We start from the raw sequence: 18,630 nt of genomic DNA on the forward strand, positions 1-18,630 counted from the left end.
GTGTTTAACCATAGAATTGTCTGCACCTGCTATCACCTCTGACATAAAATGCCAAGATATAGATGGCTGCACAGCATCTGTGCTCTAATACAGCTAACAAAGCCTGAACTGGTAAAATAGTGTATCAATCAATGCTAGCTAGCTAACTCTCTCTCTCTCTCTCTCTCTCTCTCTCTCTCTCTCTCTCTCTCTCTCTCTCTCACACACACACACACACACACACACACACACACACTCTCTCTCTCTCTCTCTCTCTCTATATATATATATATTAACAGAAAAAGAGGACGGTATCTGCAGCAGCAAGGTTGCTAATCTGTAGCTTACCTTTAAGGCTTCTATGACAAGATCTCTTGCTTCTAGTTCCCCTTCAAGAATGCTAAACAGAGTCAGTAGTTCAGGTTTGCTGAGTTTTTCCAGATTCATCTTGAACACCTGGAAAGAGAAAGTTTAATTAGATATTGTTTTTGAACAGACAGCAGGCAATAAGGTACATATGACATGCAAGTCTAAAGTTTCCAGATGAGAAGCTCCATTACCAAAAGCTCACCACTCCTTTCTTTATGGCCACCATAGCTACTTGCAAATGAACAATCATTCACCTTTTCCCCTGGGCTCACTAACAGATGCACACCCAGATGGCCTGGGAACAGCACAAGCGCTAATATAGCAGCATTAGTCACCAAGTAACAACCCCTTTAACCAGGATAATTAATATGAGTGTTCATTATATAGAGATAGGTAGATAGATATGTACAGTGGACTAGCGACATAATTAGACATTTAGACTAGATGGCTAACTATCCTGTTGACAACAATTATGTATTCCTAAAATCCAAAATATTAAAATGGATGTTTGAAAAATAATGACTACGTGATACAATCGGCTTGCATAGAGTAGCATGACAGAACCACATATTACACAGCTTACTTTCTGAAGATGTTTTCTGACAACGTTTTATTACTTGCTCATACTGGAATCACTAGAAGTTATCCCACCTTATAAATGTGAAGCCCCAGATATTAGAAGACACTACACTGCAAATCACTTGAAAGCAACATTTCTTACATATTTTGAGTCCAACTCAGCTTATTTCATCAAGTACTATTTTATATTATACATATATTATGGTGAGCATGCACACTGACTTTATTATCTACAGGACACTTTTTCTAAACTGATTGTTTCTGCTTAAGAGACAATTGCATACAAAATGTTCCACCTCGGCCACCACTTTGCAAGCTTTTTGTATTCTCCACATAGATCTAAACAAAGACTGCATTCATGCTTCAGTTTACTCTGCACCCAGAGTGCTCCTACTGCTGGTTTGTGAAGTCATGCACACATCATATTAGCCTCAATCTACATCTATCCTGTAGCTTCTTGAGAAATACTGCATTTTGATGAATTTTACTCTAAAACAACTTTGATCAGATTTGAAAATGTAAGCCATTTGAAGACATCCTCAACCCTTCGCCATTCACTGGTGTGGAAAAACAGTGGGAAACTTGGAAACACACCCAACTATACTGATATGTACAACATGCAAATGCAGTTTCAAATGCAGCAGAAAAAAGGACCTCGCTGCATTTTAAGCTGGTAGTGTACACATAGCCAAAGATTCACTCAAGATTTGTTTAAGGTGCTGGTTTTCAACCAGAGTGCCGTGGCACCCTGGGGTGCCTTGAATGATGGTCAGGGGTGTTGTGGGCAACACTGGCCTCTGTCCCTCTTTCCCTCCCTCTGATGCCCTCTCCCATCTCTGCCTCCCAAAGGCTTGCACAGCTGTTTGTTGCAGCAGCCCTGACTACAAGCTCCACAGCTGAATGGTGCCTCTGGGGCTGGCCAGGGGGTGTTTCCCAGGCCCCTGTGGGGCAGAGTGAGGAGGTACCTCTCTTAGGGATAGGGGGGCAGCTCAGAGACCAGGGGCGGCAGCTGTCCCTGCCCATAGGACTCCCAAGGAAAGGGGAGAAGGCTAAGGGAACACTCCACAAGGGTGTTCACAAAGGGTGACACAACTGGGCTCCTGAGCCCCACGGGGTGCCACAGAAAGAATGGAGTCATGGACTCAGAAAGGTTGAAAACCTTTGATTTAAGGCATGACAGTTGCTGATGGAAAATGTATGAATGTGCTGCTGAGCATGTCGTGAGAAATTAAGAGTTCTACTGAAATCCCACAGCATTTAATTGGATTACTCCCATTCAGGATAAAACATCCAAGTTATTCGGTAGAACAGAGAAAAGACACGGCTGATCTCATTTCTCCAAATGAAAGCACAACTATGCCTCCTTTTATGGGTTGTGTCCAATGCTATCCCTACTCAAAGTAGACCCATTGAAACCAACTAAACCAACTTTGTTCAATTAATTCCTCCTGAGTAGGACTTAGCCAGATACAACTCTATGGTATTGCAGCTGTTTAAAATCCAGTGCAAGTGTTCCTTACAGCGATCATCGTACGACATAAACTCAGTGCTGCAGATAAACAAGTCGGCTGTCTGGGGGAAGTTTAAACAGTTTGGAAAACTCATAAATGCCTGCTTTCATGATTTCCTACAAGACCAGACATCCAAATTGGGTTCGACACAACAAAGGAGGTGGCACATTTCTCTTGAAGTAACAGCCACATTTCCCCCCTTTCTGAAAACCTTCCCTGAAGCACACATTTAAGCGGTTACTATAACATCCTGGCAACTTTAACTGGCACTTCAGCAAGGTCACTGCTACATAAAGCAAACTATGATGGAGTCAGAGGCTAGACCATAATTTACTTAAAAACAAACAATTCCTAACAGCTGTACTGCTGCAGACTGAAAGTACACCTTTGTCCTGAGTTTTTCAATCTAGAGTTTGATGAGCCCATATACAGTTTTCACAAGAGGATATGACCTTTAAAAGAAATAGTACCGCTACAGAAAAGTAGAGAAATCAGTGGAAAACAGTAACGAAAGTCCAAAATGTTTTGCTCACAAGCCGTAACCTGATGCCTACTAATTCCACTAATTTTAAAATACAAAGTGAAAGTCTGTCAGATATTTTCAACTTGGGAATGTTGTAAGTTAAAGCTGCTTCTTGAGCTTAGGAGTTCTTCTAGGCAACTATTTTTAGTCTAACAGCTGCATTTGGGGTTCATAGATTGTATAATCTGGTCTTATACTGTCTTTGAATCACTTTATTATTTGCACTGCCCGGAGGGATGGGGGGGGGGATATTCCTTGCCAAAACACAAACCACACAATTTTCTTACCATACTTTCTTCTGTCATCTCATGGCTAGCTGTTCTGTGCCACCCTCAGATCTCCAAATTTCATCAAGAAAGGAACATACAGTGAAGCAGCACAGTTATTATGTCAAGATAACAGCTTCCATGTCATTTGTTGGCAAAATGTGAACTATCTCAATAGCCTTCTTTGTGTTAAGCCTAAACAAAACGGACTAAGCCATGACTACAACATAATAATCCAAAAAGTATGGGATTTCTGAATGGTCATTATGTTCACAAACAGACCAATCACTGGGGGAAACTTCACAACGCTTCTGAAAGACCAGCTCAATGCAGCAGTTTGTAGTACAGATTTTCCAGAGTTTCTAAGTTTAAAGGCTTTGCCTCAGATGCCTGGTACTATTTCCTTGGAACAAACTACAGCAAACAGAGGCAGCACTTTCCTGCAATTATTGGAGATATTTCCTGTCTTTCTAAACTCTTTGATAACACATACCTGTTATTGAAACAAGGCTTCTCTGTGCACAACCTCTTTTGAATTCATCGTATCCAAGTAACAGTGGAATTTTCAGCACTACACAAAACTCTCTGAAGTGCCAGATGAGATTATGCTGCTATGTTCACGTAACGTGGAATGTATTACTTTCTTGTGGTATGCATGCAAACATACCAGCATCTACAGAAGCTTATGTTTGTAGTGCTTTGTAAATTTATCTATTTACTTTTGAATTTAAAAAAGTTATCCTCATCAAGCTATATTCAAGCTTAAACCTCCACAATCCACATACTTTAGGGCAAATATGCACCATCTTTAAACTTAGCCATTTTTAAATATACAGTGGTACCTCGGGTTACATACGCTTCAGGTTACATACGCTTCAGGTTACAGACTCCGCTAACCCAGAAATAGTACCTTGGGTTAAGAACTTTGTTTCAGGATGAGAACAGAAATCGTGTGGTGGCAGCGGGCGGCCCCATTAGCTAAAGTGGTGCTTCAGGTTAAGAACAGTTTCAGGTTAAGAACGGACTTCCGGAACGAATTAAGTACGTAACCAGAGGTACCACTGTACTGTGAATTGCAGCCTAAAAAACGGAACCCAGACTATATTTACCATATGTTAGGAGAATTAGAAGAAAATTACACTAAGTTTAATAAGTAAATATACTTGGGATAGCAGCTTAAGAGTGCAATTCTATGCTTGTCTAACTCAGAAGTAGAAACAACAGAGTATTGTGGCACCTGAAAGATTCTCTAGGATATGCTTTCTCTGACTGGTGCCATGAATAGGATGTAGGCATGTTAGGTACCTAACTCGATTCCAAATTTGTTAGCTTAAGCAGCAATACTACACCCACTTATCTGGGAGTAAATCCCAATCCATTGAACTCAATGGGACTTATTCTGAGTGGATAGGTATGCATTGTTTATCTCAAACCACAATTCCATTGCCTTCAAAGTTTTGCACCTCAAAACTTTGCATATAACCTCTTACTCAGCTAAGATAAAAACATCACTTTCCCCACAATTACTAGCCCCCTACTTATCGATATGCAGACAAATCAGCCAGGGCAGATCTAAAAGCCAAGTATGTATTCCAATGCCAAACAAAAACCAATAAATTAGTCTCTCTTTGAATATTATTTTTCTGTGTAAAGGGATATTCTTATTTCTGGCCAAAAGCCACTGAAAACACAATCCTTATGCTTTTTTAGAAAGAGGAATTTTATTTAGCAGCAGCCATAAAAATATTTGCACATGCAAGAGAAGCTTGCTCAGACTAAGGCTGTATCACTCATTTAAATCAGATTTAAAGTGCATGTGTAGGCTGCATATACATCATACATTTTTGCCCCAAAGAATCCTGGAAACTGTCATTTAAACAGCCATTAGCAAACTACACTTCCTAGTAGTAAAACAGGAGTGGGGAACATTTGGCCCTCCAGAAATACAACCTGCATCCCCAGCAAACCTGGCCAATGGCCACGGAGGATGGGAGTTTTAGTTAACAATATCTGGAGAGCCAAAGCTTCCTCATGCCTGTGATTAAATCTCAAGATCCTCTATATTTCCAGGCTTTTAATGGAGGATGCAGTTTTGGTATTTCTAGGTTTGCACAAAGAACCCTTTGCTGTCATTCCAGAGTAATTTCCATAACTTTCATTAAAAGGCTGAACTTCAATAAAGTACTTGATCAATATTCTTTGCACAATCAAGTATGCCTGCTCTTTTCTTTATTTTGTCACCAGTACCATGGCACTCTTTACTCTTGTGCGAATCTAAGCCAGCACTTTATCCATTAAGCTTAAGACAGGGGTCAGCAACCCGCGGCTCCGGAGCCGCATGTGGCTCTTTTACACCTTTGCCGCGGCTCCGGGGCGGATACTAGCGAGAGGAGGAGGCGCATTGTGCGCCCCGACACTCCCCACTGTGGCGGGCGCTGTACTGGCTGTGACGTCGCATGGGGGCGGTGCGTGCGTTAGTCACGCACCGTCCCGACGTCACCTTCCTGCCCGCTGTCAGATCAGAGGGCAGCGGCGCGCATGTTTGCGGCTCCCAGGTTTTTTTTTTCCTTCAGAAACGGGTCCAAGTGGCTCTTTTTGTCTTAAAGGTTGCAGACCCCTGGCTTAAGACAAGGGCTGCAATATTCCAATACTGTTCATAGATATCACTCAGACAGGCCGGGCTCTAGATTCAGGTAGGTAGCCATGCTGGTCTGATGCAGTTGAAATATATAAAATAATAATAGTCAATGTCCAGTAGCACCTTTGAGACCAACTAAGTTTGTTCTTGGTATAAGCCTTCGTGTGCATGCACACTTCTTCAGATACTAGACCAGGCTATGCAAACTGGAAGTTGCGCCTAAAGATACATAATGAAGGCGCCAGATGAGCCTCCCTGGAGAGACCATTCCACAAACAGGGAGCCACTGCAGAAAAGACCTGTTCTCGTGCTGCCACCCTCCAGACCTCATCTGGAGGAGGCACATGAAAAAGGGCCTCAGATGGTGGTTGCGGGTTCTGAGGCAGTTCATATGGGGAGAGATGGTCCTTGAGGTATTGCGGTCATTTACTTATTATTGCCAGGGATGCCAATGACAAAAGAATGAATTATTTATTTATTTATTTATTAGTTCATGTCATATCCAGTTTATTCCAACTGGGTATCTATCTACCTAATCCAGGAACGGTTAAAAACTTTATTCTGAGATACAAACTAGGCTCTCAACAACTTTCAGCCCCCATCATTGATGACACTCTATGGACTTGCAAATGAGCTGTTGCGATGAGTCACATGGAGCTTTTACCAGCAGTGGAGAAACACTTGTTCAGCTGTCCCCATCCCATTATCCATCTATAATAAAAAATAGAAATGTGGAATGGTTCACATCCCAACAGCATGAAACCCACAACTGGATCAGGAACAGGCCGTCTGAACTTCAGGAGCAGGGAGATGTATGTGGCTATTTGTCATCCTTCCGAAGACAGCCATGAGCTCCACTTAAGTGTGTAAAGTTTGCCTCTCATCCCCAATGATGATGGAGGAAGAAAAACCTACTTATTCACTGTCCAAAACTGAAATTTGCAGATTGGGTAGAAACCCTCATTTCCGTCATCTTCCAACTTCCTAAAACACATGGAATAGATTCAGTCTAGAAATGGAAGCAACTTCCTTTGCAATAAGAACTTCCCCTCATGTAATGCAACTCATCAGTAGCTTCCATTTACTACAGAGCATGAACAACTGTTTCCTTCTCATTCTCCTCCACACCTCAATCCTCCTTTACATCTTGGTGTTCTCAGTCAGGACGGTTAACAAAAAAATTCAGTCTGACACAACCATGTTTCTAGAAGAGGCAGACAATGTTCCTTTTAGAACTTCCCATCTCAGTCATTGTGAGGTAAGGACAAGAAAGCTGGAAAACACATACAGAAATGTGCATGCTTATCTAGAGGGGCACTATCTCCTGCATTATGGGATCTCAGGAATGATAATTCCTGGTATAATCCAGATCACTTTTTGCTGCCTTAAAAGTTTAGAATGGTCATATTAGACATCTGGTTCCTCTCCATTCCTTCCTTTGAAGTCACTGGCATTTGTGCAGTGCAGCATGTGACCAAAATACAGTGGTACCTCAGGTTACATATGCTTCAGGTTACAGACTCCACTAACCCAGAAATAGTGCTTCAGGTTAAGAATTTTGCTTAAGGATGAGAACAGAAATCGTGCTCTGACGGCGCAGCGGCAGCAGGAGGCCCCATTAGCTAAAGTGGTCTTCAGGTTAAGAACAGTTTCAGGTTAAGTACGGACCTCCGGAACGAATTAAGTACTTAGCCTGAGGTACCACTGTGAAGTTAATGTAACATTTCTAGAACTACTGTATTTTTCTGTGATAAAGATTAAAAGCACAATAGCCATTTGAGTGTGTGTGACACAACTGTCCTATGCAAAAAAAGTATAATATTTGATGACGGCTGTCAAAGACCATATCAGTATTTTAATAGTAAAAGGGAAATACATACAAGACTGTTAGTAGTACAGTGGTACCTCGGGTTACATACGCTTCAGGTTACATACTCTGCTAACCCAGAAATAGTACCTCAGGTTAAGAACTTTGCTTCAGGATGAGAACAGAAATTGTGCAGCGGTGGTGCAGTGGCAGCAGTGGTACTTAACCTGAGGTACCACTGTAGTGTATATTACCGGTAATTACATCAAGGGTGGCCAGCAATTTGCCCTACTGATGTACTGTATAGGCCATGCTCCAGGGATTAGTGATAGTTGTAGCTCGAAACATCTAAAGGGTACCACATTGGCTTATTCCTGAATTACAGGTTTTAAAATCAGAATCCTGATCCTGGTTTCCTGGCAATCCAAATTAATTTACTGCAAGTAGTAAGCATTAGAAATATTCCAGGATGTTACATTAACATCTTAATTCATGGAAAAGCTAGAACCCACAACTAATTTTCTTTACATTTGGTGTGTTTGCTTCATTCCTTGTCTACAAGTCTTCCAAGACCAGATGCCTCCAGTAACCACAGAGTAAATATTATAGCAACTGCTGACCTACGTTGTCAGTGCTACTATAACCGCTAAGCACGCCTTCAACAAACACAGAAATTCAGTATAGCTGCAACAACAAAAACTTCGTACTAATTTCCAAAGAAGCAGAGATACTTGCAAAGCAAAGTTAGTTACAGCAAGAGGAAATCTTGAGAAAACTGATCATAACTTAAGACTTAATTTGAAATGACTGGGAAACAATTTTTAATTATTAGAAATAGTACTGTCATTACTTAGGTATTCTTTAAAAAATGAACAGGAAGATATCCTTTATGGTACCCACTAAAATATTATTTTCATGTTTGATATCTAATATTTGTAAGAAACTCTCTTTCACTAGCTATCAGCATATCAGTCACACATATTTATTATGTAAACACAGAGCAATAATCATGGTTTTGGCATTTTGCAACAGTGTGTTACTGTTTGCATGTCACACAATGCAGGTGACAAGTTAAGAACAGTATAATATTAACTGAGAGAGCATCAAAACAAAGCAACTGACAGCATCCCTCACCGGGTCATGAAGGACGTTTGACGTGTAGTGCATAAGGTTCAGTAGCCTAAAACAGTCAGTTTAAATAATGCCCAAATTATATTTAGCCACTTGTTTTTCCAAGGTTCAATTTGCTTTGATGGAAATAAGTCCTGTCTAACACTGTCACGGTACCCATTAAAAAATAAGTACTCCCTTGTTTTTTCCTTACCAAATTGCTCAGAAGTAGATCTAAAACATTCCATACCTAGCCACTTCACAAAGTATGTACAACACACTTCATATATCATCAACCCTCTAAATCAGTATTTCCCAGACTTGGGTCTCCTGCTGTAGTTGGACTACAACTCCCATCATCCCTAGCTAGCAGGACCAGTGGTCAGCAATGATGGGAATTGTAGTCCAAAAACAGTTGGAGACCCAAGTTTGGGAAACCCTGCTTTAAATAATACCAAGTAGATTTGACCCACTACTGCCACCCAAAAACCCCACCTTTGGGGCCAAAATTAACTAACAATCACAGCACCAGCACTTTTCACCATTCACTGCTCCATTCATTGCTATGATACCAATATCTCAATTTATCACCTATGACAATCTAAATATACTTTCTCCCATTCCAGACATGCTTTAAAAACTTGCTCAGGTGTAGAATAATCTGAACCACTGCTCTAACCACTACACTTCTAAAATGCAATAGATAACATCCAATGCCTGGAAGCAGAAAGAGGTCTTAGACTAGCACCCAAAAGATGACACATTGCATTGATAGCTTACCTCCCCGCCCCACTGCCAAGGAGCCCACTCCTTGATTAATTCCCACCAATGCCCCCGTGAAGTGGGTTAAGCCAAGACGCAGGGAATGGCCCAAAGTCATCCAGTGAGAGTTCTGGGATTTGAACCCAGGTCTCTCCCTGGTCCTAGTAGCCCGACACTCTAACCACTACTCCACCACTGGCTCTCCAATACCCTAAAGTAGTCTTTCCCAACCTTGGGTCCTCAGATGTTACTGGAACTGCAACTCCCAACATCCTTGGCCACTGGTCCTGCTAGCCATGGCCTTTGAAATGTGTTTGTGGGGGTTACTTCTGTTTTTAAATAAATAAAATAAAAATAAAAACCATGCTAAAGCTCCACACACCAAACTCCAACTCCTGGAGCCTCTAAAGGCTCCCCTCCTAAACACTGCCCTCCTTCCTCCCAGCCCTCTCCTTCCTGGGACGCTTTAAGCAGGTGTTGGACAGCCATTATTATTTATTAAATTGGTATACCACCCTTCATCTGAATACCGTGGGGCATAAAAACACAAGATGCAAACACAGAAACAAGAAAAAACAACCCACCCCTCCCCTTATCCGACATCTACCAGGGGCTAAATTTAGCCGCCACTCCTGCTCCACAGGAGTTGGAGATGGTGTTTAGAAGTGGTCCATGTTTCACAAGCATACAGTAAGGTTGGTAGTACAATAGCTTTGCAAACAAGCATTTTGGTTTCCCTGCGAATGTCCCGGTCCTCAAACACTCTGCACTTCAATCAGGAGAAAGCTGCGCTTGCAGAGCTCAGGCGATGCTGGATTTCGGCATCAATGCTGGCTCTCGTGGAAAGATAACTGCCCCGGTAGGAGAAGCGATGGGCATTTTCCAACATTACACCACTGAGTTGGATTTGTGGTGCTGCAGAGAGGTTATTTTGTACTTGTTGGTGCAGCACATTGGGTTTTTTTGGACATTGAGGAAGGCACGCTTGGTAAACCCTCATCGTGATCAACTCCCGCCCTGAAACCTATGTACCCACCATGGAAGGACGTGTGGATCCAGAACTGGCCTCTGCAGTCCCTTACGGACTCACTGTTAAGACTGTGTTCATGGGAGACAATCTTACTTGGCTACGAGTGATAGCCAAAGAAGAAGTGATCCTCACCACACAGTCCATCCTAGAACCACAGAGCTGGACAGGGCGCCGAGATTCATTCTAGCCCAGTGATGGCCAAACTTGGCCCTCCAACTGTTTTGGGACTACAACTCCAATAATTATAATAGCATATTATTGTTGTTGTTGTTAGGTAAAGGTAAAGGGACCCTGACCATTAGGTCCAGTTGTGACCGACTCTGGGGTTGCGGCGCTCATCTCGCTTTACTGGCCGAGGGAGCTGGCGTACAGCTTCCGGGTCATGTGGCCAGCAGGACTAAGCCGCATCTGGCAAACCAGAGCAGCGCACGGAAACACCGTTTACCTTCCCGCCGGAGCGGTACCTATTTATCTACTTGCACTTTGGCATGCTTTCGAACTGCTAGCTTGGCAGGAGCAGGGACCAAGCAACAGGAGCTCACCCCGTTATGGGGATTCGAACCGCTGACCTTCTGATCAGCAAGTCCTAGGCTCTGTGGTTGAACCCACAGCGCCACCTGCGTCCCGTTATTAATATTACTAGTACTATTATTATTATTTATACTCTGCCCATCTGGCTGGGTTTCCCCAGCCACTCTGGGCAGCTTCCAACAAAGTACAGTGGTACCTTGGGTTAAGTACTTAATTCGTTCCAGAGCTCCGTTCTCAACCTGAAACTGTTCTTAACCTGAAGCACCACTTTAGCTAATGGGGCCTCCTGCTGCCACTGCGCTGCCAGAGCACAATTTCTGTTCTCGTCCTGAAGCAAAGTTCTTAACCCGAGGTACTATTTCTGGGTTAGCGGAGTCTGTAACCTGAAGCGTATGTAACCTGAAGCATATGTAACCCGAGGTACCACTGTGCTTAGAAAAATATGTTGTTCTATACGCAATAACTACCAGGGTGCCAACTTGAATAAAATATTGAGTGGGGCAGGTGATCCCCGCACCACAGAATCTGCTGTGTCTGTAACCCGAGGTATACCACTGTATTAAAATGTGTCTGTAACCCGAGGTATACCACTGTATTTTAATCTTAAACATTAAGAGCTTCCCTAAAGAGGGCTGCCTTCAGATGCTAACAGCACCAGTGGTCAGGGATGATGGGAGTTGTAGTCCCAAAACAGCTGGAGGGCCGAGTTTGGCCATCACTGGGCTAGCCCCCCCCCCCCGCAATGCAGTTTGGGGGGGCTCGAACCCGCGACCCTGAAATGGAGGGCCCTGCTTCTTCCCTCAGAGTCCTGCCGGCCAACCAGCCCCAGGACCGAACCCCCCACCCCCGGGGGGCCGCCCTCCGCCGCCGGTTCCTCTGAAAATCCCCTCACAGCCTCGGGCTCCGGGCTCCTTCCTCCTCCTCACAAAGCAGGAGCCGGACCCCTCTCGGGCGGGACAAGGGCGGGACCCCCGCTCCCCCCTCAGCGGCAGCTCCGGCCGCGCCTTCTTCCCCTCACGCCCCGCTCCTCGCCACCGACCTCTCCGGCGGCCCCCTCAGCTCGCCGCCCGCCGCCTCAGCCCTCAGCCGCCGCCGCCGGTGTGTCCCCGCTCGGCCCCACTCGCCATCCCTCCAGCCTCCTCAGGCGGAACCGGGATTGGCGCGCCCCGCCGCCAACCGCAGCCCCGGCCGGCGAGGGAGCTGGGCCAATCGGCTGGCGGGAGGGCGGGGCGGAGGGCGGGAGCGGAGCGGGGAGGAGGGGCCGCCCGGCCAATCAGAGGCCGCGGAGGCGGGGCAAGGGAGAAGGGAGGGCAGGGCCAGGGCGCGCTTGAAAATCCCTTTTGTTCGCGGCCCGGTCGAGGCGAAGGCGGGAGGGAAGCCGCGCGGAGACGTCACTTCCGGTGAAAAGGGGTAGTACTTAAAGGGTGGGATTCAGCTTCTGTCTCAACTCCAAAATATAAGACGTTTTTCCAGGCTGCGAGAACGTATTTCATGGAATTCTGAAATTATTTTATTATTATTTTATTTAAATATTTTTTTATTAGTTTTCCATTTATTCATATACAATCACATTATTTTTTTATATAAATTTTTATTAAGATTTTCACAAATTTTTAGAATAATACACAAAACATAAAACAATCACATTATTTTTATCCACTTTATCTCTTTGGCTCTTTAAAACACCTCGACTCTTCCTTCCCTCCCGGTCTCATGGCTTTCAAAATGAACCTTTATGTTGTTGCATTTTTTATGTTTTCCAATTCTAATTGAACCTATTACAAAATACCTCAACATTTAAATAAATAAAGGCAGAAAAATTCTCATTACAAGTCTTCAGAGAACCTTGTTGTTGTTGTGAAGTCCATAAATTACCACAGATCATATGTTCAACACAAAAAACAGCAGCAATTTGTTGTTGGCAAAGGACAGCTGGACTTATATGTTGTTGTTTAGTCGTGTCTGACTCTTTGTGACCCCCTGGACCAGAGCACTCCAGGCACTCCTGTCTTCCACTGCCTCCTGCAGTTTGGTCAGACTCATGCTGGTAGCTTCAAGAACACTGTCCCACCATCTCGTCCTTTGTCGTCCCCTTCTCCTTGTGCCCTCCATCTTTCCCAACACCAGGGTCTTTTCCAGGGAGTCTTCTCTTCTCATGAGGTGGCCAAAGTATTGAAGCCTCAGCTTCAGGATCTGTCCTTCCAGGGAGCACTCAGGGCTGATTTCCTTCAGAATGGAGAGGTTGGATCTTCTTGCAGTCCACGGGACTCTCAAGAGTCTCCTTCAGCACCAGACAACCCTGCTAGTGATGTCAATTACTTACAATGATCTTTCAAATATCATAGAAATTTACTCCAGTCCTTTTGGAATACTTGATCATGCTGGTTTCGGATTTTTCCTGCCAGCTTTGCCAATTCTGCAAAGTCCATTGTTTTTATCTGCCACTCTTCTTTTGTTGGTGCTAGAATTGTGGAATTAGAAGGGGACACAAAAGGATCAAATTATCCACAAGTTTAACATGAGCCAATGGTGTGATGCAGCAGCAAAAAAACCGAATGCTATTCTAGGCTGCATCAACAGAAGCATCGTGTGCAGATCAAGGGAATTCAGACCACAGCTGGAGCTCCGTATCCAGTTCTGGGCACCACAATTTGCAAAGGTGACAAGCCGGAAGGTGTGCAGAGAAGGGCAACCAAGGTGGTCAAGGGTCTGGAAGCTGAGCCTTATGAGGAAAGGTTGAGGGAGTTGGACCTGTTTAGCCTGGAGGAGACAAGTGACAATAAAATTCTTATTAAACACCAGGAAGAACTTTCTGACGGAAAGAGCTGTTTAACCGTGGAACGGACTCCCACCGGTTTTTAAGCAGAGGTTGGATGGCCATCTGTCATGGATGCTTTAGTTGAGATTCCATATTCAATAAACACATGAGACGTAACCGGCTGTGTTCTTAGATAAATAAGGTATTCTATTCATGTATCAAATCATAAATTTAAACAGAAGAAACTCATAAACTTCAACAAGCTAACAAAGCAGAAGACCCAGTGGATCAGATCATTCTCTAATCAGTTCATCCATGTAACAAATGAAGCCCAGGATGGCGAAACAAGGCCAATATTCCGGAAATTAGACTGTGAAAGGATTCTGTGGAACTGTAACAACCTTTCATGTGGATTGTTTGGACCTTATGAAGACAGGTGGAATAGACACTATTACACAGATGGACCTTATGCATGAACTGATTAGAGAATGATCTGATCCACTGGGTCTTCTGCTTTCTTCAATTGTTGAACTTTATCAGTTACTTCCATTGAAATTTATGATTTGATACATGAATAGTATACCTTATTTATCAAAGAACACAGCCGGTTACGTCTCGTGTGTTTATTGAGTATGCTTTACGTGACCATAGGTATGTTTGTTTGTTGTTTTGTTAGTTGAGATCCCTGCATTGCAGGAGGCGGGGCTAGATGACTCTAAGGGTCCCTTCCAACTCTACAGTTCTTTGAGCTATGCAGTGCAGGAATAACAGCTGACTTTACAGGACATGACTGGGCTGCAATACTCAGGCAACGTATTGCAGATGGTGAACCACAATGCGATCTAAGTTCAGCCGTATGAATCAGTGAACCATCCTTAGCTGCCTTCTGTTCAAAAACACAGCAGAGCCGTTATTCTCACCAAGTTACTGTAGCCTTATGAGGCTTTGCCCTCGGGTGGGAAAAATATTGCACCCGGGAAAGGGAGTGGGAGTCAACAGACACTCAAGGAATAGTTTCGGAGAAAAAGCTTTATTTCTTCCATCCATGAACTGGTAGAAGGAGCAAGTGTGATAACTCACAAACAAGCACGAGTTCACAGTCATTTGCACAGAGCATATATTCCCCTTCCAGTTCCCTCCCCTTTCTCCTCCCTCAGGAGTCCTGCCCCATGTTGAGGTTCCTGAGCATGTACAGAAAGCTCCTGTCTTGGGACTCTTCCCAGGAAAGGGGGGGGGGATGAGAAGCCAAGGGGTTTCAGAGTGTTCAAGATATGTTTCTTTCTCTTGCTCTATTGGCACAGTTCCCAGGAAAAGAAAAGTTGCAATCTGGTTAACAAGGCCAACTAGCCTGAGAAATGAAAAAAGCATTGTTCTATTCAGCTACCTTTGTTACAGCAGAGTGAAATGCTTCTGATGCTTAGCTAATGCCTTTTAGCTGCTGAGAAAAATGATTTTGAGAAGCTTTGAACCTGCTTTGGGGGGGTGACTTCGGGCCTAGGTGGGGTCACCTGTCCTCATCTCCTTCATTACCCTTCTCAACAGCCTTCTCAACAAACTACAGTGCCCATAATTCTTTGAGGGAAGTAATGCGCTTCAAATTTGCTTTAAAGATTTATATAGTATGTACACAGCCTTTGTGAGGCATGTAGTTAAGGAGCAAAACCTGAATATGGGATATAAAAAAATAGATCTTTCCCCTTCCCATGTTATCTTCTAAAGCAAACCTCATGGTCTTCCCACTCAGCGCTTGGTTTTTATTTATCGTTCCATGTCAGTACAATTCAAAAGCATAGGGAACAATGGAAGACAGATTTCCTGAAAGTACCAGATGTTCATTAGGCATGTGTCAGCCCATTCACTGTGTTCCTTTTGATTAATTAAGATGAATGTGAAGGATGATTTTCAATGAATTCTATGAATGCGTAAGCGCCCGTTTTGCACACAGAAGTGGGGTTTCGTGTGTTAAAAGTGGATCCAGGAGAAAGAGGAGCAATGTAGAAAGTGGCAGCTGGAAACGTTTTGACTTGGCAGAGCGGCAATTTGTAACATTCTGTTTTCACCACAACAGCACCTGCACAGCACTTATTCGGGATAGTATGTCATGCGCAGAGTGCTGTTGTCTCCTCACTTTAAAAAATCCATTATTCCTTGCCCATCTATTAGCTTCCATGTAAGAGGCCCCAAATATTATATCCAGACAAGATTGTCTCCAGACTTCTTTTTTTGAAATTAAGGCATACCATATGGCACGAGGTTTTGAAAGAATCTATAGATGACACCTACACATCCATTGCCAATAAATCCTAAACACACCACAACTTTTGAAATCTGAGGGACACTGGCTTTCACTTGCATGTATATTTCCTCCTTGCATGTATATATCTAACTTTTCATTATTTTCTAAATTAAAAGAACGAAGTATTCCAACTAATATACAAAAAAATATTGTTTTATTTGAGCCAGGACACAACAGAACGTATTTGCAATGCATGGGTCGGCCCTGAAGATGTGGAGTAATAATCTCTGCTCACTTGAAAGTACCGTATTTTTTGCTCTATAAGACTCACTTTTTCCCTCCTAAAAAGTAAGGGGGAATGTGTGTGCGTCTTATGGAGCGAATGCAGGCTGCGCAGCTATCCCAGAAGCCAGAACAGCAAGAGGGATTGCTGCTTTTGCTGCACAGCGATCCCTCTTGCTGTTCTGGCTTCTGAGATTCAGAATAATTTTTTTTTCTTGTTTTCCTCCTCCAAAAACTAGGTGCGTCTTGTGGTCTGGTGCGTCTTATAGAGCGAAAAATACGGTACATTCCACTAGAGTAATCATAATCAGCTTCTTACATCTAGTATTTTCCAGGTTTGGAGAAGGGTGTTGCGTTAGTCCGTCTGATATCCAGGCAGGCAAAGAGCTCAAACTTTTCACATTAGAAATTCACTGTCAAACTCACACACACGAAAAAACCAGACAAGAAACAATAGCAGTGGCATTTTCTTCCACTCCAGTATAATGAATTCTAGGATGAGACTTATTATTTAGATCCTTTCCAATCTTGTTTCAGTTTTGGCAGAGAAATTGACTTGGGCATTAAAATAAACCAAACCCACAGTAGTTAAGGTATAAGAATGCCTTCCCACTTGTGATGAACTTGTGTAGAACTTAGATTCTCCCACAAAGACGTGGGGAACGGGATGTGAGCAATGGCTATTTGGAATTCCCCCACAGACCAACAAATACTGTATTTTTCGCTCCATAAGACGCATCTGACCATAAGATGCACCTAGTTTTTAGAGGAGGAAAGGGGGAAAGCCCCATTTTTGGGGGGCTCAGCTCACAGTTGTGCAGCTTCTTTTGCAAAGGGAATCAGCTCACAGTTGTTGAGCTTATTTTGCAAAGGAGAAAAAATATGTTTTTATAGGGGCCAGGGCCGGAAAGGGAGCCAGCGACTGACCACATATTCGCTCCATAAGACGCACAGACATTTCCCCTTACTTTTTAGGAGGAAAAAAGTGCTATGGAGCAAAAAATACGGTAGGTAGGGAGTTGCTACCAGCCTGATGACCTTCGGTCATAAACAATCTTCTTCAGATTGCAGTCCTAAAGTCATGTACAAGAGAGAGAGCTCTTTGGGCTCCATAGGATTCACTTCTGTGCAAACAAAAGTACGAGGGACAAACCTGGGCCTCTGTGCCGGCTAATGCTTTGAGCCAAGCGAAGCATATGTCTGTAAATCTGCCACTGCAGTCGTCCGCAGGCAAAATATTTTCAAGCAAAATGTGCTGTGCTCATAAATACGCCACACATTTTGAGTCAGCTCCAATCAGACACGGAAGGCACAGTAGCACAAAACCACTGCTCGCGCAGATTGCCTACTGGTGTATATAGCATAATGCGGGGACAGAAAATGCATTCAAGACTGCTTCTGCAAACTGAAAAATTGCAAGCTGACATATTCCATTCAATGGAGGAAAGCAGCAAATTCAGTTTGCACCCCCATGAGTTCATGCAAGCTGACTACTTGCATGAAAAGTATTTTTTTGTGTCCGAACTTGTCCACACCTGAGTTTAATGTGCATTTGAAGCTGGCTGCATCCCCATTTAAGTCGTGTTGTCCACGTTATGTTCCCTCCAAAGAATACCTGTCCTGATAGTAAAAGTGCATGAAATATACTTGGAGTTGAGTGTGGATTTCATGCTCTTTATTCAGCTCATAGTAGTGAGGAGCAATGGAAGTTCCCCCAGAATGTCTGCTTTATATACATTATTTACACAATGGGCCCCACGTGATTGGCTAATTCCGGGATTCTCCTGTAGGCCAATCAGGTTGCGGATTCACTTCCACCTGGAACTGGATTGGGTGGCTCCGGCGGACCAATCATACTGCTGCATTGTTCTAGGACCAATCAGACCACTGCATTCTGGATCCTATTGCTCTAGGACCAATCAGACTGCTGTATTTGGATTCTATTCAACTCAGTACATAACAGTGCCTTTCCTTAATTCTGGGATAGTTGATATTTTGAAAAAACGTACCTCCAAGCCGTCCCACTCAAGACAGCTTATGAAAAAGCAAAACAGTACATTATCAATAAAGACCGTTTAAAACAGCTACTGTAAGCTACCCTGTGGTCCTCGAATGAAGGGCAATATATAAATCCAATAAATAATAAAATAATGTATTTAAAACATTCAAAGAACTGCTATGTACTGAAGTTCTCACCCTGGGCCAGCAGGGGGATACTGTAGATAGTTTTCACTCAGGTCCGCATATGC

At 43.5% G+C, this 18,630-nt stretch overlaps 1 protein-coding gene across 3 annotated transcripts in view; it reads right to left on the reverse strand.

Annotated features, from left to right (window-relative positions):
- LOC309374038 (CTTNBP2 N-terminal-like protein) overlaps positions 1–12,246 on the reverse strand; it is a 34,049-nt gene extending 21,803 nt beyond the window's left edge. The window contains exons 1-2 of one of the 3 annotated variants that reach the window (XM_081918823.1): positions 12,145–12,246; positions 328–435 (exon numbers count right to left, since the gene is read on the reverse strand). In XM_081918823.1, coding sequence (XP_081774949.1) covers positions 328–426 — 99 coding nt within the window. In that variant the 5' untranslated portion in view covers positions 427–435; positions 12,145–12,246. Of the gene's footprint in view, positions 1–327; positions 436–3,248; positions 3,282–6,993; positions 7,105–12,144 lie in introns of those variants that run through there. The other 2 variants (XM_081918824.1, XM_081918822.1) reach the window with 2 other exon arrangements.
- Positions 12,247–18,630: the final 6,384 nt, after the last annotated feature.

Source organism: Podarcis melisellensis, assembly GCF_964234715.1.
Source record: "Podarcis melisellensis genome assembly, chromosome: 7".
Taxonomy (NCBI): Eukaryota; Metazoa; Chordata; class Lepidosauria; order Squamata; family Lacertidae; genus Podarcis; species Podarcis melisellensis.